General features: G+C 32.4%; 2 protein-coding genes and 2 pseudogenes across 7 annotated transcripts; 2 read left to right on the top strand and 2 right to left on the bottom strand.

Moving 5' to 3' along the window:
- Positions 1 to 928: 928 nt before the first annotated feature.
- LOC130961410 (uncharacterized) lies at positions 929 to 2,706 on the bottom strand (annotated as a pseudogene).
- A 404-nt stretch (positions 2,707 to 3,110) lies between these two features.
- On the bottom strand, positions 3,111 to 6,756 carry LOC130961409 (disease resistance protein Roq1-like). Of its 6 annotated transcripts, none has more exons than XM_057887287.1 (5): positions 6,631 to 6,756; positions 5,452 to 5,506; positions 4,998 to 5,359; positions 3,778 to 4,885; positions 3,111 to 3,696 (listed from the first exon to the last, which is right to left on the bottom strand). In XM_057887287.1, exons 1-5 carry the CDS (start codon positions 6,633 to 6,635, stop codon positions 3,379 to 3,381), a joined length of 1,848 nt encoding a protein of 615 aa, XP_057743270.1. In that variant the 5' UTR covers positions 6,636 to 6,756; the 3' UTR covers positions 3,111 to 3,378. The 6 variants fall into 6 exon arrangements, with proteins under 6 accessions (XP_057743270.1, XP_057743269.1, XP_057743267.1 ...); XM_057887286.1 differs by lacking the exon at positions 6,631 to 6,756 and adding an exon at positions 5,977 to 6,202 and having other exon boundaries at positions 3,111 to 3,334; positions 3,424 to 3,696; positions 4,998 to 5,506; XM_057887284.1 differs by having other exon boundaries at positions 4,998 to 5,506.
- On the top strand, positions 6,731 to 7,241 carry LOC130961413 (uncharacterized; annotated as a pseudogene).
- Positions 7,242 to 17,465: 10,224 nt separating this feature from the next.
- LOC130957335 (DEAD-box ATP-dependent RNA helicase 13) lies at positions 17,466 to 24,537 on the top strand. The gene is made up of 14 exons (XM_057884206.1): positions 17,466 to 18,065; positions 18,756 to 18,937; positions 19,028 to 19,222; positions 19,345 to 19,521; positions 19,961 to 20,349; positions 20,738 to 20,918; positions 21,208 to 21,330; positions 21,400 to 21,516; positions 21,826 to 21,930; positions 22,278 to 22,418; positions 22,506 to 22,571; positions 23,247 to 23,405; positions 23,660 to 23,741; positions 23,851 to 24,537. Exons 1-14 carry the CDS (start codon positions 17,477 to 17,479, stop codon positions 23,904 to 23,906), a joined length of 2,562 nt encoding a protein of 853 aa, XP_057740189.1. The 5' UTR covers positions 17,466 to 17,476; the 3' UTR covers positions 23,907 to 24,537.
- The last annotated feature ends 1,484 nt before the right edge of the window (positions 24,538 to 26,021 follow it).

The following is a 26,021-nucleotide window of genomic DNA, read 5'->3' as shown; positions in this document are numbered from 1 at the left end:
ATCGTTTTCACCAGAAATAGTATGAAATTTGTTTTTCAATTATTATTTAAATAATAAAATTTAATTGTGTAGAAAATTATCAAATCAAATTTGTACTCGGTAAAATACAAATGTTAGTTCTTAGTTAGAAGTTAGAAATAAGGACCAATTTTATTAGCTTGTTTGAAATTTCTTTCAAATTAAAGAATACTATCTAATTTATATAGATGTACTAATCTCCTACTTACAATTTACATAAAAAAAGAAATTTGTTCTTTGAATTTAGCCGCAAAATTATGTTTATCTATCTTTAGTTTTCGATCAATTTTTCCTGTTTATTACGACTAGAGTGAGACCTGCGCAATGGACGAAGAGATAGATTATTTATACTATATAGTATATTTTAATAAATATTATATTAAAAATATGTTAGAGAACATATTATAAATGGATTTTGAAGTTATTTATTTTAAAAAAAAAAACATAAGTTATTTATATTAGAATTATATAAAACTGCATTTTCATTTTTCGTTTTGCATTACTTGCTACACTTTGTCTGTTCTTACATTTTTTGTTTGTTTGTAAATAAAAATGTTATATTAAATTTAAGAAATCTTTTACAATTAGTATGAGAGATTAAAAAATGAAGAAAGTAAGAGTCTTAATATGTATAAGTTGTAAAATTTGAATATTTGTAACTGAAATTTTTTATAATTATTATTATTATAACACTTTTAATATATGCTTACTGCATTTAATTAGTACTTGATGTTTCAATTGAATAATAATAGATAAGAATTTTTTGTTTTAATTTTTTTAAAATATTTTATTTTACTAAATAGTGATTGATTGATTTTCATTAAACCATTGTGGAGAGAGTTGGTATCAGCTTTTATAAATAGATAAATAAATATTCGGAAACAACCTTATATGTTGTGCCTAGGGCTGACAATTCATACCCTACCCGCGGGTACCCAACCCGGTCCAACCCGTTCGGGTAGGGTAGGCTACCCGACCTGTTGCGGGGTGTACCCTACCCTACCTTACCCACACCTCATATATATAACACATCTTTTATAAAAATTAGGTATATAGTGAAGAAAGTGAAAGTTGAATCCACAACCTTCCTTATGTAATGACTTATACTAGTCAATTAATTTAGTAATTTAGAGCATTAGTTTTTTATTTTATATGTTATTAATATGTATAAAATTCGAAATGATTGAATTTTAGATTTACTTTGAAAACATTTGATATTTCTGCGGGTAGAGTAGGATAGAGTTTAGAATTTTAGGCGTGGGTAGAGTTAGGGTTGAGAACCCGCAGGTAAAGTATGGGAGAGTTTTAATAAAATTTTCAACCCCGGTTAGGGTAGATAAACCCTACCCATTGCTAGCCCTATTTGTGCCTGCTTTTCTTTCTTCTCGTGTTTTTGAAGTGCTTTGCTTTGGTAGTAGCAGCGGAAACTATTCTTGCAGTAGGGAGATCGATATAATAGGATATCATCATTATCATGCATGTCCCCATGAACGGTGCTTTGCTTTATTGTTCCTTCTATGCTTCTGTTTTGGCCTTCACTTACATGCTTAGGATCATATGGCATGTGATATTTTAGCTCGAATGAAACCTCAACGTGATTCCATTCACCCTTGGCATTGGAAAACACTCTTTTAACAACACCCTCCTCAATCAGGCGTTGAAGGTCACCCAGAAAAACAGAGAGACACAATTGCCGTGTCTCACTTGTCTCAGAAATGATGTAGTCACATGAAGAACTGAATTGGTTGATTCCATCGATGACCACTGAATATCTGAACTCACACACTGAACTATGCATGATGTCAATGTATAAAGAAGGTTCTGCAATAAGCAAGATTGTGACCTTTGGAAATCTTCCACAAAACCAAAACGAAGCAGATGATCCACTCCCTAAATAGACGTGTTTTTCAGGCAAAACAATGCCGGTTAGTAGATATTCTTGGATGACATTGTAGTCAATCATCGTTATACAATATGCTTTGGCAAAGGGAAGCAAAGATCCCTTATCCACTTTTAAAGAGGGAGATACGAACACTTTTGACATCACGGCTTCTTCAGATTTGTGTGGTTCATACAATCGATATCCTCTACCCTTGTAATCAATCAACACCTCAAGTTTGGGTAATAAATTAATGCTGAATGGAAGTTGGTTGAGGTTTGTGCATCTCCTCAGGAACAGCCATTCAAGCCCAATCAGACGGTGGATTGAAAATGGCAATTCTTTTATGGCAGTGTGGTCCAAATAAACCTCTGAGGTTTTCCATTTGTCCTAGTACTTCTGGAAAACTCTCAAGACTTGTGCACCACCTTAGGTCTAGAGTCTCAAGAGATGGCAAATTAATGGCACTTACAAAACTTTGAAGCTTGGAGCATCCTTGAGCACTCAACAAAATTAGTTTCTTAAGAAATCCAACAGAATAATGAACTTCAACTAAATTGGTGCAATTATCAAGACACAATGCCCGTAAGTTTGGGAGTCCAAAAAGGCCGGGTACTTGTCTTAACAATTTACAATCTTCAAAATTCATAAAACTCAGAACAAAACACGTGCAGAACCAGTGGTGGAGCTTAGTTCAGACAAGGGAGGGCCACGGCCCCCCCAAATTTTTTATAAAAAAATTAGTAGTACTTTTTCAAAAGATAAAAAATAATTCAATTGGTTTAAATACTTTACTATGACTTAAAGTATCCAATAAATTTAATAAGCAATACTCTTTCTACCTTTAAATTTAAATATAAAAAATTAGATATTTTTATTTATTTAATTTAATATTATTTTATATTTTACTATTTATTTAATTTAATTTTTTATATGATAAAAAATAATCGAATATTCAATAAGTATTAATATTATTGTATTTGTATAAATTGATAAAAAAATTCAATAAATATTATAAATTTTAATATTTGTTCTTCTAACTTCTTCTTTACATATTCTACAGGATATATATTCAAATTTTATTATAAAATAATAATGAAAAATTAAAGAATTGATCCATTTTTTAAGAGGAAGACTAATATTTAAGAAGGAGAACATATAATTTTTACAATATCAACATATGTAGATAGTTTTTCTACTTTAATGAATCGTGAAAAAAGTGAGATACAACTTTAAAAAGTTCAAAAAGTTACATCTGATAAGTTTGACCTTAATTTTTTGGAACGAGACCCTGAAAAACGGCTTTAAATTTGGCAATATCACCAAAACCAGAGAAATGAGATTAGACGAGCTTATCTTAAATGGAGTCCATATCAAAAGCATTTTTACAATTATCTTCTATGTGGCCCCCCCAAAATTTTACTTCAAGTTCCGCCACTGTGCAGAACAAAAACAAGAACTGTTGAACTAATATAAACAAATCAAGAGCCATGACAGACATCACAATAGTATGAAACAATTACTACCTTGAGTGGTTTGTCGAATTTAAGGCAGCTACTAATCATGCTGAGTATGGAGAGCTCGGTAGGATTAAAACCAGATGGTAAAGATGTTGATGGATATCCGACCCAATCCAAAACCCGTAAACTATTTGGGAGATGTTTGGGACCTGTAGAAAAGTATGCATCCCCAACAATAAGAACTCTAAGATTCCTCATCTTCTGGAATGCATTCCCATTCCAACACACTTCTTTCTGTCTGCTTGAGTTCAAAATTATGACTTCGACTTTATCGGTACCCTTCTCAAGCACCAAACATAACCAGATCAGAACATTGTCAGAAAAGAAAAGGAAAACAAAATCAAGAAGAATCCAACGTACCGTCTCATTTTGCAAAACTTGAAAAATATCCTCATCAAACCACAATCTACTGCGTTTGCCAGGCTCAGAAGGAGATTCCTGTCTAACAATTTCTCTACCCATATCCTGAATCAAGTCATGCATTCTCAGACAATCATTTCTATCAATACTCACAAGAGATTTGTCAACCAAAACTTGAATGCCATGTTCTGGGTGGAAACCATGTGCATGTAGCATTCCTCTGACATAGGACATTTTGTATTTGTGGAAGAAACAAGCAATGTCAAGGAAAATATTCTTCTCATCTTCCTCCAGACCATCATAACTTACCTTAAGTATTATATTAACCTCTGTATTAGGAATTCTTTCATATTTATCTAATGCAGACTTCCATTCATCAATGCCTCTATTATACAAGTTGGAACCAATTACTTGCAGAGCTAAAGGAAGACCACCGGCATACGACAGGACACGTCTTGAAATTTTTGCATAACCTGGATCAACTTTGTTGCTTTTAAAGGCATTCCAACTGAACAATTCAAGTGCATCTCTTTTACGTAACTCTTTAACCTCATAAAACTCACTCACCCCATGAGCACTTAACAGATGCTTGTCTCTAGATGTGATAATGATTCGACTACCAAAGCCAAACCAATCATTTCCTCCAGCAATTGCCTTCAACTGTTTAAGATTGTCCACATCATCAAGTACCAATAGGACCTTCTTTCTTTGGAGCCTCCTTTTTATTAGTGGAATCCCTTTATTGACACATCCAATCTTAATATCTTTCTCTCCAAGTATTTCAGAAAGTAGTGTTTCCTGCAGTTGTACAAGGCCATGCTTATCAATCGCCTTTTCTCTGATGTCCGCAAGAAAACACAAACCATCAAATTGGTCAGCGAGCAGGTTATACACAGCTCGTGCAATTGTTGTTTTACCTATTCCACCAGTCCCACAAATTCCGATCATTTTAACTCTCTCACTAGAGCCAATTCCCATAATAGATTTCACTTGAAGCACCAGTGATCCTAGCCCAACTGGGTTGTCAGCAACATGTAAAGGAGTGTGATTGAGCTTTTCGGAGACAGTTCTAATGATATTTGTAATAAACTTATATTCTGTTTGAGACCTGCACATTGTAAAACTTCATGAGAAAGCTTATGAAATGAAAAACACTAAGATTTTTTATATAATAATACATAAATATAAAAGGATAAGTGTGATTATGACTGGTATGGTACCCCTGTACGAAATGCCAACCAGACAAGTTAGCTGCTTCAAGCAAAGCTTTCCTCCATTTTTGCATTTTTCCCTTGTCATCTTGGTACCTTTCTTCATGTTTTGCTAAAGCTTCTGCATAACTATCCCTCTGATGTCGAACAACGGATGGATCCACATCATAAAAGATAGGCCAAACAAGTCGACCTTCTGCTTTCAAGTGCTCAAGAATTGCGACAAGTTCATCCAAACAATAAGTTGAGGACGCATAGTTTTCTGAGAAAACAACTATGGCGGTCCTAGATTCTTGAATTGCTTTGAGAAGGGATGGCTTAATTTCTTCTCCCTTTCTAAGGCTTTCATCTTCGATGAAGGTGTGTATTCCCTTTTGATCCAAAGAATGGTAGAGATTACCAGTAAAATTGTGGCGGGTATCTTGCCCTCTAAAACTGAGGAAAACATCATAAGTCCACTCACCGGTAAAGGAAGATGGTGATATTTCTGCAGGCTGTGCCATGGGTAACTACAGAAACTGCAAGAGCAAGAACATGATTAATTCCATTGAATGAGAGAAAATTAATTAACAAGCAAGTTTACTTTGAACTTTATGTAACATCTACAATTACAAATTTATTACATCTAATATTACTCAATTATTTCAAAGATAATTAAAGAATGCAGAATAAGGTAACTTGAGGTACTTTGAGCCGATTTTTTATTATCTCCCAAACATTTTTGAAACTTTAATAGGCTGCTGTATGGAAGATGAGTAACAGAGTCACATAATAATAAAAGCTTACAATTACAAGCTACTCTTTCTTCTGTTTTCCCTCAAATTAGCTTCTAATCCTTTTAACCAATATTAATTTGAACAATGCAACGTCAGCAAGCTTAACCTATCCTCCAACTGCCATATATCATATCCCATTTCATTCCAGAAAAGACGATTTGTAGATTAAAATAAAGGAGAAAAAGAAGAGAATAAAGATGATGATGATAAACCAGGGTGAATGCCATGCAGGTGATTTTAACTGATAAAGGTCGAATTTTACTTGCGCCTCAGTGCTGAGAAGTGAGAAGCAGCTTGCTTGCTTCTCGGAACCAAGATCAACAACTCATTATTTGAGAAGTTTGCATCGTTGACTAATGACTAGGAAGACTTAATTGGCTAATTAGTTTGCTTTTTCTCCCTTAAGTATCTTCCTTGTTTTTTTGTTGAGTATTTCCTCCGAACTTGATCGGTTAAAGACTAATTGTATCGAATCTCTATTTAAAAAGTGTAGCTAGTCATAGTAGTCAATGAGTTACTGCCTAAAAAGTAGAATTTAAACTTTCAAATTTTGATTACGCGAATGAGTGAACTAACCACTCCAACTTGGTTTCAGGATCTTCCATGTTAATTAAACTAACCGGATATCAATAATTTGGGGGCTTAATTTTCGGTGGAGCACCTAAATGCAGGAGCTCCAAGCACCATCCTAATATATTCCTTTTGTGTGGCTGTTATTGTAGCCGTACAGTTACTTTTCTATTTGCTAAACTATCCCACAAGAAATGAAATTAAATATGAGATTTGCTTTCTTACCATAATTATTAGTTAAACAACGAAGTCTCTATCTATAAAGATGGTTGGATCAAATACTGAGCAACACTAACCTCATTTTGCATTCGACCTTAAGTACTCGTTTTCGTTATTTCATAGTTACTGGAAGATGTTCATTTATGGTTCTTTCTTTGATTCTGCTGTTAATTTTGGGCGCTGCAATCCTCTGTTGCGTTCCCATCAAGAGCTACCACCATGAAGGTTCATCCCGTCGTTCCCCGAAAGCGCAACATCACCATTCAATTCAGTGTTGACGCCGCAGCCGCTTCCGGAAAGAAGCTTCGTCACCTGCCGCACGTCTTCAGCCGCGGCCTGGAGCTGCCGGTTTGGTCCGAAGCCGATTGCTTTCGCTTCGTTGCCAAGATCGTCGTCGGAGACGGTGGTCCAGTGGAGTTCTCCCTCAACGATCTCGAACTCGATATGTGGAGGTTCTGGCTGCCGAATCAACGCGACCGGAGCTTTCCAGCACCGTGTTCGTCGACGGCAGCTCATCGTCATGGTGCCGAATGGCGAAGACGAAGAAGAGGAGCCGACTGAATGGCGAAGATGAAGAAGAGGAGCCGAGGGAGAATGTTGAGGGGGTTAGTCATGGCCTACTGGGCACTGACGTAGAGTTCTTTTTGCTAATTACAACAATAATTTTTCCTATTTTCATAAAGAACCATGTAGCTTGGAGCACTGCATATTCTTTTCCCGAAGGCAGTTACAATACTGTTTGGAGTTTTAAAATTCTATTAAAATTTTATTTTAATCCTATATTAATTAGATTAAACATATATGTATTGGTAGGATCATTAAGCAATTAATATTTACTAAAAAAATTAATTTTTTTCGTGAAACTACAAACACATTAATTATAATCTTTAGTTTATATTTTCAATAAATGACAATTATGATTACTATTAAAATTTAACATATTCTATTATTATATAAATTAAGCCATTAATACATGCTAAGAAAATTAATTTATTTCCGTATTTTATCTTCTCTGTAACACAAATTCAGCTCTCTATAATTTATATATGGTGCATTTACTTCTAATAATTTATGCATCAACATAAAATTTATATTTGTATAATTGTACACATAATTTATACATTATGCTTTATTTTGATTTTTCTAACTTTACTTTATAATTTAATTTTAATATATGAATATCTAAAATATAAAATAAGAAGTTATCCAACAACATGCCTATAATAACGTTAGCAATCATAACTAAAATTATATTTTGATTAACTTGATAAATTATAATAAATAAATTTGGTCGCATAAATAATTATATTTTTTGTCAATATATTGTTGCTAACTTTTTTTATTTCGTTTATTCATCGTATTAATTTTAATTTGAGGTGTTCTTTACTAATTTAGCATATTATGGGATACCAAATAGTTAAAAGAAGTTAATAATTTTGATTTTTTTTCAATTAACAAATAATTTGAAATGAAATTTGTTAGTTTAACATTAATCCAATGAGCTATTAAGTTTAGACTTCAACCCAGTAAAATTACTATAAACATTAAATTTTATTACTAATTATAATATCATTTGTTATTTGACTAGTTGTTTATCTATATAAATCAGTCACTAACTTTGACAAAAAGTATTTTAGTATTTAAAAATAATTACAAAATTATTTAAATATTTGATATGAATATAATTGAATTGACAGAAAATTTGACAAAAGTTTAGGGTGATCTGACCCGATTATCTTTTGGGTCCAAAATCAATATAATCATATTGGATTGGTTTTAGACGGGTAATCGGATTACCTATACCTGTGAGCACCCTTAATTAATGAATTAGAATTAAATTTAAAAAAAAAAGAAAATTAAAGAAAAAAACATCTACAACAAAAAAAAGAATAAAAAAATAGGTGAATGATGGTTGAAGTGAGATTAGGATTAGAAAAAAAATTATATAAATTTTATATTTTTATTTTTTAATATGTAAGATAATCAGGTTAGTTTGGGTTTGCAGAATCTTAAATTTGATATTCAAACCAATTAAGGTGGGGTATAATCAATAAAATTTCATTTGACATGATTACTTATCGGGTACAAAATTTAATATAATTAGGCCAGATCGATTGGTATTTTAACTTTATTGAATTTAGCACAGAAAAGACCTAATTACAAGATAAATTTAAAATAGTGTAAGAAATCAATTGAAAATTTTTAAACTATAAATACTTAACTACAAATTTAGTGAAATGATAAAAGCTGACAAATTAATTTAACCTTAAAATAAATATAAAATAATGTATTTGGATCTATTAAAACCAAATACAAATTTCTTCTTTTAAATTAATAAAACAACCTTGATTGTATAATTAGTATTTTTGTCATTTTAAAATGATCTAAAAGTGTATGTAATATTTTTAAAATTAAATTTGAATTTTAACATTATAATTTAATTAAACAACAATAATCTTAAAAGAATATTTTAATCTTTTTAAAATTAATCTTAAATAGTATATTTTTATTTTTTAATATCTAGGACAAATTTCTAATTTTTAAAGCATTTGAAAAGACCATTAATACTAAATAGATATTTTAGATTTTTAAATTTTAATGTTACTCTTTAAAAAGAGTACTTTTTTTCTTTTTAAATTCAATATAAATTTTTAAAATAATTAAATAACTCTAATCTTAAAAGAGTATTTTACTATTCTTGTCCTTTTAAAATTTATTACAAATTTATTTTATTTTTTAAAATTAAATTAAATTTTCAGTTATTTTTAAATGATATTTTAATCTTTTCATATTAATTTTAAAAGAATATTTTTGTCTTTTTATTTTTTAATTTTTTAATTTTTTATAATTTTATGATAATCTAATATCAAATCAAAATAGAGTAATGTAATCTGATTTAATAATAGCCCATATTTTTTTATCGCACAAAAAACATGAAAAACCCTTAGCCCAAATTGATTTGTTTTTAGTATGCAATTAATAATAATAAAAACAAATAAAAACAAATAAAATGCAACTTGTTGGGATAAACATGAAATAAATGCCCATTTATCAATTGGACGGCTAATAATCTTTCCCATGCAAAGAGATTTATTTTCAAGGAAGAAATTCCAACCTTTAATGAAGGTTGATTTTGTACTACTATAAATAAGGCTTCATAGCCTTTACGTATAACACAACAATAATACAAAATAAAGATCAATTCTCTCTTTATGTTGCAATCAAATACTCTTCTCTTTATATTTCTACTACAATTCCTTCTCTTCTTTTATTTTATTAGTATTTTAAATTCTCTTTTCTATTACTCTTTACATATAATATTAATAGCAATATTAATCATTTTTATTATATTGAGATAGTAACAATAAACATATGCAATTCTCTCTCTCTTTATTTTTAATACTTCTTTCTATCTTTGTATATATATACACATTATAACATATAATATTATTATATATATAAATTATAATTGAGCTAATTATATTAATAATAGAGTCTTCTATTTATACATCTCTATTTTATATCTTTTATTTATTTCACAATACGTTATCAGCACGAGACTCTGATCAAATCTTTAGGAAGACTCAGGTAATATTTTCATTATGTCGAAGCTCTCTCATCTTGAATTCAATGCTCTTGATATATCTGGAAATAATTATTTATCATGGATATTAGATGCTGAAATCCATCTTGATTCAATGGATCTTGGAGATACCATTAAGGCTGAAAATAATGCATCCCAGAAGGATAAAGCCAAAGCCATGATTTTTCTTCGTCGTCATCTTGACGAGGGATTGAAAAATGAATATCTCACATTAAAAGATCCTGCAGATCTTTGAAAAGACCTTGAAGAAAGGTATAATTATCAGAAAACGGTGATACTTCCTCAAGCCCGATATGAATGGACGCATTTGCGTTTACAAGATTTTAAATCTATAAATGAATATAATTCTGCAATGTTTCGAATCACCTCACGAATGAAATTGTGTGGGGAAAAAATAACTGATCATGATATGTTGGAGAAAACTTTCTCAATCTTTCGTGCCTCGAATGTGCTCCTGCAGCAGCAGTATCGAGAAAAAGGGTTTAAAAAATATTCTGAGTTAATTTCTTGCCTTCTTGTTGCTGAACGCAACAATGAGTTGTTATTAAAAAATCATGAAGCGCGTCCTGCTGGTGCCGCCCCATTTCCTGAAGTAAATGCGGCAAATCATTACCCCAGAAGAGGTAAATGGCAAGGTTTTAATAGCAAGAAAAATTATGGAAGGAAAAAGAATTATATTCAAAAGAGAGGATCTCACCAGAAGTGGGATAAAGAAAGGAATATCGGACAGAATAAATCAACAGAGGATAAGTGTTTCCGTTGTGGTGGAAAGGGCCATTGGTCACGTACCTGTCGTACCCCAAGGCACCTAGTCGATCTTTACCAGGCGTCTTTGAAAAAGGATGACAAAGGAAAGGAAACAAATTTTGTTTCAAATGATGCTGAGAACTCCACCACTCATTATGATGTATCTGATTTCTTTGAGGATCCTGAAGGAAATATTGGTCATTTGATCAATGATGGAATAGTTTAATACGTGGGATTGTGAAGTATCTGTGTAAATAAATAATGTAAAGAATTTATTGTTAAGTTTTATTTTCTATGTATTTAAGTTTCAAATGTGATGTACATAAATAATGAAATATTAATGTTTATGAATTTTGAAATTATTAAATGTGTCAAATTTTAAAATAAAATTTTAGTATATGACATTATTTTATGTACAGTGTTTCTTAGAAAAATAATTTTGATCAAGTATTCAATTTAACTGTGCATACTACTCATTTTATTATTATTTGTTTTTGAAGAGAATGGCAAGGATATGTATTGAAGATGTATGCCTTGCGGATAGTGCAAGTTCGCACACTATTCTCAAAAGTGATATATATTTTACCCATCTTGTGCCAAAAGAGGAATATGTTAATACTATTATTGGCGCAGGCAATGTGATAGAAGGCTCCGGAAGAGCTATAATTTTGTTTTCTGGAGGAACAAAATTTATAATAAATAATGCACTATTATCTACCAAGTATCTGAGAAACTTGTTGAGTTTCAAAGATATTCGCCGAAATGGATATCATGTTGAGACGATGAATGAGGGAAATCATGAGTATTTATGTATCACAACTCATGATTCAAATAAGAAAGTTATATTAGAAAAATTGCCCTATCTTTCATCTGGGTTGTATTATACTAAGATTAGTGCAATTGAATCACATGCCACTGTAAAGCAGAAGTTTACTAGCCCAAATGAATTCATAACTTGGCACGACCGTTTGGGTCATCCGGGAACAACCATGATGAGAAGAATTATTGAAAACTCTCATGGACATTCACTAAAGAACCAGAAGATTCTTAAAACTAGTGAATTTTGTTGTGCTGCATGTTCTCGAGGGAAGTTAATTTTAAGGCCATCACCAGTAAAGATTGGATTTGAGTCCCCTGAATTCCTATAAAGGATTCAAGGTGATATATGTGGACCTATACATCCACCATGTGGATCCTTTAGATATTTTATGGTCCTGATAGACGCATCTTCGAGATGGTCACATGTGTGCTTATTATCTTCTCTCAACCTGGCGTTTACGAGATTACTGGCTTAAATTATTCGATTAAAAGCACAATTTCTAGAAAATCCAATTAAAGCAATTCGTCTTGATAATGCTGGTGAATTTACTTCCCAAGCTTTTGATGCTTATTGTATGGCTAATGGAATAAGTGTTGAACATCCAGTAGTTTATGTTCACACACAAAATGGGTTAGCAGAATCACTTATTAAGCGCCTCCAATTAATTGCTAGACCCTTGCTTATGAGAACAAATCTCCCAACCTCGGTTTGGGGGCATGCTATTTTACATGCCGCAGCACTTATTCGTTTGAGGCCAACGAGTTATTATCAATTCTCTCCTATACAATTAGCTTTTGGCCAGCAGTCAAATATTTCCCATTTAAGAATATTTGGGTGTGCGATATATGTTCCCATTGCACCACCTAATCGCACCAAAATGGGACCCCAAAGAAAATTGGGGATATATGTTGGATATGATTCTCCCTCTATAGTGAGGTATCTTGAGATACAAACTGGTGATGTATTTAAAGCCCGGTTTGCGGATTATCATTTTGATGAATCAAAATTTCCAACATTAGGGGGAGAGAATAAGCTTCCTGAAAAGGAACTTAATTGGAATGCATCATCGTTGATGCATTTAGATCCTCGATCAGGGCAATGTGAACTAGAAGTTCAAAAGATCATACATTTGCAAAGAATAGCAAATGAATTGCCTGATGCATTTTCCGATACAAAGAGGATAACCAAATCTTACATACCAGCGGAAAATGCCTCAATTCGAATTGACGTCCCAGTAGGACAAGTAGCCACTAAAGCAAATTCACGCCAGAAGTGTGGCAGGGCGGAAAATGCCCCAATTCGAATTGATGTCCCAGTAGGACAAATAGCCACGGAAGCAAATACACGCCAGAAGCGTGCCAGGCCTGTCGGTTCCAAAGACAAAAATCCTCGAAAGAGAAAAGAGGTAAATAATATTCCTGTTGAAAAAGACATAGTAAAGACACCTGCAGTTGTCCAAAATTCTGATATAACGCCAAAAGACGTTCAGGTACCTGAAAATTGTGAAAATGACGAGATCTCGATAAATTATGTCTTTACAGGAGAGAAATGAGACCGAAATAAGACAATTGTCAATGAAATATTTGCATTTAATATGGCATTAAATATCATGCATGAAAATAAGGATCTTGTGCCAAGATCAGTCGAAGAATGTCGACTAAGGAATGATTGGCCAAAATGGAAAGAAGCCATGAAGGCTGAATTAGACTCACTTGCAAAACGTGAAGTCTTTGGACCTGTAGTCCATACACCTGCAGATGTAGAACCTGTTGGATACAAATAGGTATTTGTGAGAAAACGAAATGAGAAAAATGAAGTTGTGCGCTATAAAGCCCGACTTGTGGCACAAGGTTTTTCATAAAGGCCCGGTATAGATTATGAAGAAACGTATTCCCCAGTAGTGGATGCAATAACATTGCATTATTTGGTCAATTTATCTGCATATCATAAACTGCATATGCATTTAATGAATGTGGTAACAGCCTATTTATACGGCTCATTAGATCGTGATATCTATATGAAAGTCCCCGAAGGACTAAAAATATCTAAACCATCAAAGGAATATTCACAAGGGTTATATTTAGTTAAATTGCAAAGATCTTTATATGGTCTAAAGCAATCTGGACGAATGTGGTATAATCGTCTTACTGAGTATCTGGCCAAAAACGGATTCAAAAATGATGATATCTGCCCATGTGTTTTCATAAAGAAAACTACATCTGGGTTCATTATAATTGCTGTGTACGTTGATGATTTAAATATCATTGGGATTCTTGAAGAGATTCCAACAATTATAAAAACTCTAAAAGAAGAGTTTGAGATGAAAGATCTTGGAAAGACTAAGTTTTGTCTCGCCCTGCAGATCGAGCATATAAAAGGTGGGATCTTTATTCATCAAACAACATATACAGAAAGGATCTTGAAAAGATTTTATATGGATAAGTCACATCCATTAAGTACACCAATGATCGTAAGATCTTTGGATGTGAAAAAGGATCAATTTCGTCCTAAAGAAGAAAATAAATATATCCTTGGTCCTGAAGTACCATATCTTAGTGCCATTGGAGCGCTAATGTATCTTGCTAATAATACGCGATCCGATATATCATTTGCTGTGAATTTACTAGCAAGATATAGTTCCTCTTCAACCAGAAGACATTGGAGTGGAATCAAACAAATCTTTCGATATCTTCATGGGACGGTTGATATGGGATTGCTTTATCCCTATGGATCCAAGTCACAACTAGTTGGCTATGCAGATGCTGGATACTTGTCTGATCCACATAAAGGGAGATCTCAAACAGGATACCTGTTCACATATGGTGGTACAGCTATATCTTGGAGGTCCACGAAACAGACGATTGCTGCAACATCCTCTAATCATGCTGAAATACTGGCGATTCATGAAGCTAGTCGCGAGTGTTTTTGGCTGAGGAGTCTGATTCAATATATTCTATCATCATGTGGACTGATTGATCATAAGATAGCTCCAACTGTCCTGTTTGAAGATAATACAGCATGCATTGCTCAACTTAAGGGTGGATACATCAAAGGTGATAGAACAAAGCATATTTCTCCCAAATTCTTCTTCATTCATGACCTTCAAAATCAAGGGACAATTGATGTCCAACAGATCCATTCAAGTGACAATCTGACAGATTTATTTACAAAGTCACTCCCAAAATTCTCCTTTGAAAGATTGGTACATGAGATTGGAATGCGCCGATTTCGAGACATTAAATGATGTCGGCAAGAGGGAGAGACTGTACTCTTTTTCCCTTGGTCAGGTTTTTTCCCATTGGGTTTTTCTTGATAAGGTTTTTAATGAGGCAGTCCCCATCACTAAAGGATTTTGTACTCTTTTTTCTTCACTAAGATTTTTTCTCACTGGGTTTTCTTTAGTAAGGTTTTAACGAGGCATAATCCTTAATGGGCATTCAAGGGGGAGTGTTGGGATAAACATGAAATGAATGCCCATTTATCAATTGGGCGGCTAATAATCTTTCCCATGCAAAGAGATTTATTTTCAAGGAAGAAATTTGAAGACCAACCTTTAATGAAGGTTGATTTTGTACTACTATAAATAAGGCTTCATAGCCTTTACGTATAACACAACAATAATACAAAATAAAGATCAATTCTCTCTTTATGTTGCAATCAAATACTCTTGTCTTTATATTTCTACTACAATTCCTTCTCTTCTTTTATTTTATTAGTATTTTAAATTCTCTTTTCTATTACTCTTTACATATAATATTAATAGCAATATTAATCATCTTTATTATATTGAGATAGTAACAATAAACATATGCAATTCTCTCTCTTTTTATTTTTAATACTTCTTTCTATCTTTGTATATATATACACATTACAACATATAATATTATTATATATACATAAATTATTATTGAGCTAATTATATTAATAATAGAGTCTTTTATTTATACATCTCTATTTTATATCTTTTATTTATTTCACAATACAACTTTGTCACCTACTTTGTTTGTGAAGTTTGATATTCCAAAAGTTGTAAGGAGCATTTAATCGGGTGTCTCTTTTCCCACCAAAGAAACCTCCTAATTTCTGTAGGAAACCGAAAGTAAAGTGAAATTCTCAGTCAATTAATCAGGGTTGCTACTTATGGTTTTTTTTTTTTTATGGAAGTATAAGTAGTGATATACCTTAACATTATAATTTTTGGTGTTTTTAAAAAATGTGGAAGATACATAAATCGGAGGGTCTGATTTCTATACTTAAATTTTTTTATTTTTTTTAACAAAAATCCCTCAGTCCGATTTTTATACTCTCACAATTCTCTCGGTCCGATTTTTGTATCCTCACAAATCGGACGGTCTGATTTTTGTACTTCTCACAAATTAGACGGTCCGATTTGTATTTATCTAATTAAACAGTTCTACGTTTGAGAATAACACCCCATCAACCCACATTTTGAAAAAACACCGTTGCTATTACAATATCAAAAACAAAATCTGGCTACTTGCTACACATATTTTTTCATCTGTTATTCTAATAGAGGCAACACTAACAAAAACTACTCTCACTGGAAAAGTATAATCACACAGATTTTTAATAACGAAACTTTTTTGTCCACGGCTTCTCCTTCTCTATTTCCTTCTCTTCCATCTCCTCCTCCTCCTTCTTTTAAATTCGCACACGTACTTTTTCTTCTTCTTTTCATCCTTTTTTGTTATCCTCGTCAACAATAACACCAACATTTTGCTAATATTTTTATTGGTTTGATTTTTTTTTACTATCATCATTAAATAATTTCGGTTCATTTGTGTGTTAATTTCGATTTACTTGTGAATAAAAAATTTGGTTAATACTTATTAGCAGTATCAAGTAAACCTCACTTAGCACATAAATGAACTGACAATTAACACACAAATAAACCGAAATAAATTATAATATGAATCGAAATTATTTAACGATGACAGCAAAAAAAATCAGAACTAATAAAGACATTTATAAAATGTTGGTGTTATTGGTGATGACGATAAAAAAGAATAAGGGGGAGGAGGAGAAGAAAGAAGAGGAGAAAAATAAGGAAAAAAAAATTTGCATGTGCGAATTTAAAAGAAGAAGAGCGAAGAGGAAAAAAAGAAGAGAAGAAGAAATACTTGGGAGAATTTGAAAGAAGAAAAAAGATTAAGAGAAGGAGAAGAAAAAAGAAAAGAAAATAGATAAAGAGAAAGAGCGCATTATTTGAAAAGTTATTATAACAACTAGAATGAAAAGTAGAATTATTTTTAATTGATAAAAAATATGTATATCATATATGACAAAAAAATTGTTACTTTTTTTTAAAATCAATTAGAGAATTAATTTTTTAATCAATATTAATTAATTTTTAAAATTATTTTTTAATTTTTAATTTTAAATATTATATCTTAATTCTAATTCCTAAATCTTCTTACAAACATAAAAATTAAATATACTTTTACAGTAAAATATTAAATAATATTAGCTAATTAAAAAATAATATCTTATACTTTTTTTTCTATTATAAAGAAACAATTTCACTATTCAGATATAGTACACCGTAACATTGCTTTCTTTTTTTATTTTTTTTTTTGGACTTGGACTAAGCTTGTTGAATTGTTGTGGTCTCGGACTAGTAACGTGTCAAATTTGAAATTATTATTTACTGAGCTGGGCCTTGGCCCAAATTAAGGCCTACAAAGGCAAACTTCGAAACCGGTATCACGGTTCGGGTTTTTCCGTGTTCGCCATGGAAGCAGCTACAGCAACTGCTACTTCCTCTCAGTCTCGCCAGAGAAAGCTGAAGAGAAAGCGCGCCGCCGCGTTGGCGAGTGACCCCCAACTCGACCGACTTAACTCGCTGCCTTGGAACCCTTCGTTTCCACGAAACAATGACGAAGATGATAACAACAACGAAAACGATCCCTTTGCTATGCTCGCTACTGGCTCCAACGAGCTCGAAGGAGGTTTCCTCTCGCTCGAGGAGATCGACGAGGCTGATTACGGTTTTTCCATTCCTGAACCTCAAATTAACGATAAGAAGAACCAGAAGAAGAAGCATAAACTCGACGAGAATGTGATAGAAGAGAAGAAGAAGAAGGAAGAAGAAGAAGAAGATGTTGGAGTTGGCGGTGGCGGCGGCGGTGGTAGCGGTGAGGTTGAAGTGAAGAAGGAAAAGAAAAAAGACAAGAAGAAGAAGAAGAAGAAGAAGCAGAAAAAGAAGACAAAGAAAGATAAGAAGAAGGAGGAGGAGGAAAAGAAGGATAAGAAGAAGGAGGAGGAGGAAAAGGAGGAGAAAGCGGTTACCGAAAACCAGAATGTTGAGAAGCCAGATACTGGTAGTTACTTACTTGTTTGATTCTAAATTGCCAATGATACAAATTCATATATGTTTACGTGCTTTAGGTCCCTGAAATGTGAAATATCTTTATGTTCATGTAAAATGTTAATAGTTGAAGATGATAAATCCTCACTATGTCGATGCAAGGTGATAATTAATGACGAGAAATCCATGTGCTGGTAAATACTTGTTCATACTCTTGTAGTAATTATATAGTTCATGAAACGGTAAGTGTGTATGTAGACTCCTGAATTTCGAGACGTTTATGTCTATGCGTTGTGAATAGTTGAAGATGAGAAATCCTGATACTTATAGTTATTTGTTTATTATATATATATATATATATATATATATATATATATATATATATATATATATATATATATATATATATATATATATATATATATTCTAAGTTTTAAATTTTCTGTATATATGTTTGTGTGTGTATGTGCATAAGTGTTTGGAGGTTCCTGAAATATGATGTCTTTATGTTAATGCCCTGTGAATGAATAATTTAAGATGAGAAAGCCAGATACTAGTAGTTGCTATTTTATTTATACATATCAGCATACGTACTTTAGTATGTATGTGGATACGGATTCCTGAAATGTGGGATGTTTATGCAATGTTGTGATGAATGAAGGTTTTGGAGATGTATTCATCTTACTGCTATATTTTCTTTTAGGTCTAGATACTGATGTGAAGGATGATGATGATGTTGGGGAAGACTTTGATGAAACTGAATTTTATGCATGGCACGAGTTGAGGCTTCATCCTTTGCTGATGAAAGCAATTTACAAGCTTGGTTTCAAGGAACCGACGCCAATTCAGAAAGCTTGTATTCCTGCTGCTGCTCATCAAGGGAAGGTTGTTTGAAGTTTTCCTTCTTCAGTGGTTTTGCTGGTTTGATTAGCTAGATTAGCTTTTTGACCCTTGTTCTTGTGTGTTTTTCGGCAGGATGTTGTTGGGGCTGCTGAGACAGGATCTGGTAAAACACTTGCATTTGGTTTGCCCATTTTGCAACGTATTTTGGAGGAACGGGAGAAGGCTACAAAGATGGAGGAAGAAAGGGGTAAAGAGCCAGAAAAATATGCTCCTACAGGAATTTTGAGGGCTCTAATTGTTGCCCCAACCAGAGAGCTTGCTATTCAGGTATTTGTAAAGGCTTTTCATTCATTTGCATGTTTGTTAGTTACTCAATTTAGATTATATGAGTATATACTTGTTTTAGAAATTAGGAGTCATGCTACAAGCTGACTGGAATCCATTTTCAGGTAACTGATCATCTGAAAGCAGTAGCTAAGTATATTAATGTTAGGGTGACCCCTATTGTTGGGGGAATTTTAGCCGAAAAGCAGGAGAGACTTTTAAAATCAAGACCTGAGATTGTTGTTGGAACTCCAGGGAGGTTGTGGGAACTTATGTCAAGTGGAGAAAAGCATCTAGTTGAGGTAACTTCTAGCAATATGAATTATGAAGATTGAGTATCAATTTATGTTTATAAAGATTAAGTTATTGTTTTCATGAATGCTAATCCAGTAGATAAGTGCGAGGGGGAATCTGAAATATAGTGGAAAACTACAAGTGTTTAATAAGACTGAGTATGTAAATTGTAGCCTCCTGGTAATTGTTAATCCTTATTGTTCAACATGTATGGGCCACAATTAAGCACGACTTATTGGAAGAGTCATACAATGGCACCCTTGCTAAATATTTGATATAGACAACATTTGTAGACTATATAAGACATCTATCATTTTGGTTATATTTCATCTTAACTTTTAGCAGCAATAATTCACACATTAAACATTAATGTTCTAGTTTTTGTGTAGACTTGACGTATTGCTTTCATTGAAAGTCATTTTTGACATGGCCATGTTTTTTTTGCAGTTACATTCATTGTCTTTCTTTGTGCTTGATGAGGCTGATCGAATGGTACAAAATGGTCATTTTAAGGAGTTGCAATCAATAATTGACATGCTTCCCATGTCAAATATCTCCGCTGAAGATAATTCTCAACATGCACAAAATTGTGTTACAGTTTCAAGCTACCAAAGAAAGAAAAGACAAACTCTTGTGTTTTCAGCTACTGTTGCACTTTCTGCTGATTTTCGCAAGAAGCTTAAGCGCGGTTTAGTAAAACAAAAACAATCATTCACAGAGGAACTGAATTCTATTGAAACTCTTTCTGAACGAGCTGGAATGAGATCCAATGCTGCAATTATTGATCTTACCAACCCGTCAATATTGGCAGCCAAGCTTGAGGAATCATTTATTGAGTACGTAAACTCATGCCGGATAGGACACTGATTTTATTAAATATTGATGTATATTCTTTTTACTCTTAGATTCATGATTTCATGTTGATTTGAATTGGCTTGAATTTAATGTTACATTATTTTTTCCCGTTTGAGTATTTTGTTGGGTCACATATCCTCCCCCGAGACAATCGTTATCTTAATTATCATTCCTTGTGCAAATAGAGATTTTGCATCTTTGTCAGCTGTCTTTCTCAATTTTAAAACATACTCCGTCATATGCATAGCCACTTTTTGCCTTATTTCACCATCTAAGATAAAGGGACTGAATAGTTTCTTAGAATTAAATGCACACATATGTTACCTTCATCATCTTCCTGATTTTGTTATTGAATGTCATTGGTTGCAGATGCAGGGAAGAAGATAAAGATGCCTACTTGTATTATATTTTGACTGTCCATGGACAAGGTCGCACCATAGTTTTCTGTACATCAATTGCAGCTTTGCGCCATATTTCTTCCATACTGCGGATTCTTGGCATTGATGTTTGGACTCTGCATGCACAAATGCAGCAGCGAGCACGTTTAAAGGTAGCTTCCTTTGTTTGTCTCAACCTTTTCTTGCTTTCTTCCAGTTGTGTTTCTCGTCTTTCTGCTGAAAGATCTGCATAACAAAATAGCTCACCATCAAAAGGTCATAGTGTAGATCTACTTTGCCCTCCTTTTTTTTTTTTCCTTTTTATAGGGGATTGGACTTGGATAGTTGACATTGTGGTTAACCTGAATACATCTTAATACTGAGTTGTCTTTTATTTTAAATGGATATTGTATTTTGTTTCCATCATCATATTTTTCGAGTTTCTTTCATTCTTCAATGCAGGCCATGGATCGTTTTCGTGAAAGTGAAAATGGCATACTAGTTGCTACGGATGTTGCTGCAAGGGGTCTTGATATTCCTGGTGTTAGAACTGTTGTCCACTATCAGCTTCCGCATTCAGCAGAGGTAAATTAATATTTTGCTTCTTTTATCCATATTATATATTACATCTAACAATTTATTTCTTCTTTTTAGGTTTATGTGCATAGAAGTGGAAGAACAGCTAGAGCTTCTGCTGAAGGTTGTAGCATTGCTTTAGTCTCACCAAAAGAAACGGCAAAGTTTGCTTCGCTGCTCAAATCATTTTCTAAGGTTGTTTCCTGAACAGCATTTTTCCTTTTAAATTTAAGCATATAGGTTAGAGATATTAAAGTTGGTTGCTTACTTCATTGAAGTTGGGAAAAAATTCTTCGCATGAAGATAAGAGGTGTAGTCAATAAGAACACGGCATGTTGAGTTGTGTATCATACAGCCATTTATATGTTGTTCCCTGTAAACATGTTTTAAAGAGAGTTGAATGAACTAAATAATACATGTTTGAAATAAGTTACCATCACTTACCTCGTGATCGAGAACAATATAGTGATTTACATTTTTGTCATTATCTTGTTTTATGTACAGGACAATTTTCAGCGGTTTCCTTTACAGAACTCATACATGCCAGAGGTTTTAAAAAGATTGTCTCTTGCACGCCAAATTGACAAAATAACACGAAAGAATTCGCAGGTATTAGGATTCACCTGTACAGTATATTGAATTATATAACATTTTTGCATTTTTTTTCATGCAACCAGTGTTAGTGTCAAGTGTGCTTGGAATTTATCATTTTTCTGTTTACGATTTGAAATGGTTTTGAATGTAATTTGCTTGAGGTAACCTCCATATTCGAGAGGTTTTCCTTATTGCATCTTTACAAACGTACACAGAATAATTTCTAGTTACAGACTTCCAGTCTCATGTATTTTCTTGCTTTTCAGGTTTGATTTAAAATTCTGTTTTGCTTTGTTGCTCCTTTGTGCTGACTGGATATGGATAATTGTGTTTTCAAATTCTATTTCTCTTTGCTATTTTAGGTGAAAGCTGAGAAAAACTGGTTTGATCGAAATGCTAACTCAGTTGAATTAGTTACTGAAAATGACGACAGTGAGGAGGAACAAGTGAACAAACACAAGCAAATGAAAGCCAGTTCTAAACAGTTGAAGACATTGCAACAGGTCTGATGCCTTCATATATATACCTGAAACGATATATAGATATTATTTCCAGTTTATTTAATTCTTCTCAAATGTTTCATATTGCAGGAGCTCAAAATGTTGATTTCACGTCCTTTACAATCAAAGACATTTTCACATCGATATTTAGCAGGGGTATTAATCTTATGATTTTCTTTCATTTTCACGCTTAATATTTATTTACCACATTTGGAATGCCTCTTGCCCATTTCTAGTCATTTGTTATTATTGCAATTCTAATTTTTAATGTTTTTCTTCAGAAGTTTCAGAGGAATTGCAAGGCATGATGTACATACTAGCACATAGGTGTTTTAATTATCCACAATAATATATGTGTTTGGGAACGCTAAAAATTTATACTTTTCGAAATAATCAATTATGTGACGATCAATTTATGTTTGGATACTTTAGCTGAAAAATGGTTTTAGAATAATTTATTGTGTTTGAAATGTATGAAATCTTAAGTGGTGTTATTACGAAATAACGAAAATGGGTATAGAATGATTGCCTATATTATTTAATATTTGGTGCTTTAGGTCAAATTAGGAAAATCATTACAATTAAAAAAATATAAGCTTTTGCTTATATTCCATAAGTTTCAAAATATTGCTTTTGCTTATAAGCTGGTTTTTAGCTTAAAATTATTAGTTTCAATTATAATCTATTTTCAAGTTTTTACCCAAACGTGATTATTTTTCTTAATTTGACTTTTTTGAGAGGTTCTCAAACATGCTCCTAGTATCTTTTTACTATGCAAACATATGTACTATGTTAGGACATAACTCTGAAACATAATACTCTCTTTTGTAGGCTGGTGTCACACCTGTCATGCAGGAACAATTGCTACAATTAGCTAAGCAAAAACTAAATGATCGCCCGGGCTCAGGAGTAGGCAAGAAGGGAAAATTGGTTGTGATTGGTCAAGATTGTGTTGAAGCACTTCAGGCACTCCGGAATGCCGGTGAAGAGGTAGAATGTTCCACCCTTTTCATATTCCAGCGGGCATAATTTTGTATTCATCCTGTCAAATATGAAATCGTCTATTTTACAAAGTAATTTGCCGCATTAACAAACTTTTAGATTTTGAAAAGTAGAATAAGGTTTATTTTGCAGGAAAGTTAGGAATTTCTCGTTATCTAAATATTCAGCTTGAGTAGTAGATTGGAGCTTATGTTTTTTATTTGTTTTGTTGTTCTTGCTTTTGCTCCTTTTTCTCCCCACAGGTGCGCATGGATGTCAAGGATTTTGCTGGAAAACAGAGAAATATAGAAAATCGGAAAAGAAAAAGAAAAGAGGAGAAGAAACGTAATCTTCAGTCTGAAAATATATGATATCCTTTCTTCTTTTCTAGTTATTTATTTAATTAGATCTTGGCTCTAGCATGTTCTAAATTTTCGGAATGTTCTTGCTTCAGGTTTGCGTGATCAACGAAGAAAGCAGAAGAAAAAGCTAAAACAGGACAATCAATAGATTGCAATACATATGATATATAAAGTTGGGCAAATTTTGCACCAACCGAAGTTTTGTCATTTGTTGCTGGGTAATTTTAAGGCTGGGACTATGTCCCATAGTTTTATCGTGATTATCCATAGAGCTTTGATTTCTTGTATGAATAGAATATATCATGAAAATTTCAATTGAGAAGTAGAGAATATAACTATGTCAGAGGAAGCTTATGTCAACTTTGGCAGTTATCAGCGGCAATCAAGCTTCAAATTCAGTGGTTCTGTATTCACACATAGACCAGCCGTGACTGATCGAAAATAGTTCTTTTTCTTTTTGATGTTATACGGAATTTTCTCTAGTCATGTTTCATTCAAAAGCAAGCTTATTCTAATGAAATCCTACAAGTTTAGGCTCTGTTCTTTCTCTCTCTCTTACTATCATTGTTGCAGAATCATTAGCAGTTTTTTATGGTGTTGGTTTGGTGTTTTTGATTTTGGAGAGTATAAATTATAACATTGGAAAGTATCTCAATGTTTTCTACAGGAAAATTTCTTCTTTTTTGCTTTTCACGAACTGGAAGCACTCACTCAGAGCTACCTCAAATTCCGCACCAATTATGAAAAAAATCAGGGATTGTAAAATGCAAATTGTCCAAAATTTTTATTATTAATGGACAATTATAACAATTGTGTGATCAAGGGAGAATAAAATTATTTCATTTCATGTCACATAGGTTAAGTATACCATGTCTTTTGTCACTTGTCATTTGGCTCACCAATATCAATTGATTTTCCCATTTGAGTTAGAGAAAAATTAAAGGATTGGTTTTTAGAAGATTTCAATCAAGCACATGCAGTTGAAGGTTTTGAACAAATTTAAACTATAGAATCAGTGTTTAGGTGATTTAGTTAATTTCTCCGTTAGGTGTTCTTTTTATTTTCAAAACAAAGTTAGGTCCTCTTAGGTGGAGTTTGTTAAAGAGGTGCAATATAAAGAATATGCAATAGAATGTTACACAATTTTTGTGAAATTAGAGAACTTTTCTTAGTTTAATATTATTTATTATTTTCATATTTCAATAAAAGGTTACACAATAGATTCTTTATCTTCACACATAATCTACAATGATTGGATATTTAATTATTTATCCTATTTTAGATATTCAATAAAGAAATTTATAATTAATTATTGATTTTGGACTCCTTAGTCCTTATTTAACGTGCAAATAACTTAATGAATCAACAGATAGTGTAATTCGAAGGAAATATAATTTGAATTGTTGTACAATGCCCGAAAAGGCATGCAGTTTTTATGGCAACAAGGAAAAGGTGGTAATATTTCTACTAAATATTGAATAGTATTACCAACAATTTGGAAAATGGCACTCTTATTAGGCAATGTGTCTAACTCTACTTGATATATAAAGCATAGGCTAGAATTAATGTGCTTTAAAGATAGAAGAAACTAGAAAGAATTGCCAAAATTGCACACTAAATTGTAGTTGGATTGAACCGTCTACTTAGTATTTCAATTGCATTTATGCTATGAAATTGAATTCTTTTATTTCAAAGCCTAATTAAGTACTCCCTCTAGTTTCAATTACTTTCTACATCAACGATGTGAAGGAATCGGTGTTTTTTTTGAAGGCCTTATCCCAGTATGTCAAATATTAATCTATCGTGAATCAGTTTACTTTAAAGATTTATTATTAGTTAATAGATTATTATATGCACAAAACAGAATTTGAACTCTCAACACTTACTAAACTGATGAATAGGCTCTCTACTAATCCAAACTGATTAGATTGTGATCAATTTAATCATTATTGTGGTTTCAAATTCGAGTTTTTTTTTTTTTTTAGAAAAACACTATGATAAAAACGGCAACAACAATTTCTCGAGACAACTTTGTCAATTTTTCTTTTTATATATAATAGAATTTAGATGTCAGTAACAAGAGTAAAAGAAAAGTATTACCGTAAGTTTAAAGGTTAAGTTATTGGATTTGGATCCTTTAAATTTTGAATTTTATTTTAAAAAATAAAATATGATCTATCACTATTTATTTCATAAGTAGGATAAAAAAAGTTATAAAAAAAATATTTAATGATGAGAGATTTTACTTTATCCTCTAAAATAA

This window comes from Arachis stenosperma, chromosome 2 (assembly GCF_014773155.1).
Source record: "Arachis stenosperma cultivar V10309 chromosome 2, arast.V10309.gnm1.PFL2, whole genome shotgun sequence".
NCBI classification, from domain to species: domain Eukaryota; kingdom Viridiplantae; phylum Streptophyta; class Magnoliopsida; order Fabales; family Fabaceae; genus Arachis; species Arachis stenosperma.
Note: the sequence above shows the minus strand (reverse complement) of the source record. Positions and strands in the feature narration are given on the sequence as shown.

Excerpts from the sequence above, each read along its gene's own strand:
- LOC130961409 (XM_057887284.1), bottom strand. The coding sequence starts at position 5,491 with ATGGCACAGCCTGCAGAAATATCACCATCTTCCTTTACCGGTGAGTGG. Across the intron at positions 4,886-4,997 it reads GGTTGGCATTTCGTACAGGG|GTCTCAAACAGAATATAAGT; the intron begins GTACCATACCAG and ends TACAATGTGCAG. Across the intron at positions 3,697-3,777 it reads AAGTTTTGCAAAATGAGACG|GGTACCGATAAAGTCGAAGT; the intron begins GTACGTTGGATT and ends GTGCTTGAGAAG.
- LOC130957335 (XM_057884206.1), top strand. The coding sequence starts at position 17,477 with ATGGAAGCAGCTACAGCAACTGCTACTTCCTCTCAGTCTCGCCAGAGA. Across the intron at positions 21,931-22,277 it reads TAACACGAAAGAATTCGCAG|GTGAAAGCTGAGAAAAACTG; the intron begins GTATTAGGATTC and ends TTGCTATTTTAG. Across the intron at positions 22,572-23,246 it reads CACATCGATATTTAGCAGGG|GCTGGTGTCACACCTGTCAT; the intron begins GTATTAATCTTA and ends TCTCTTTTGTAG.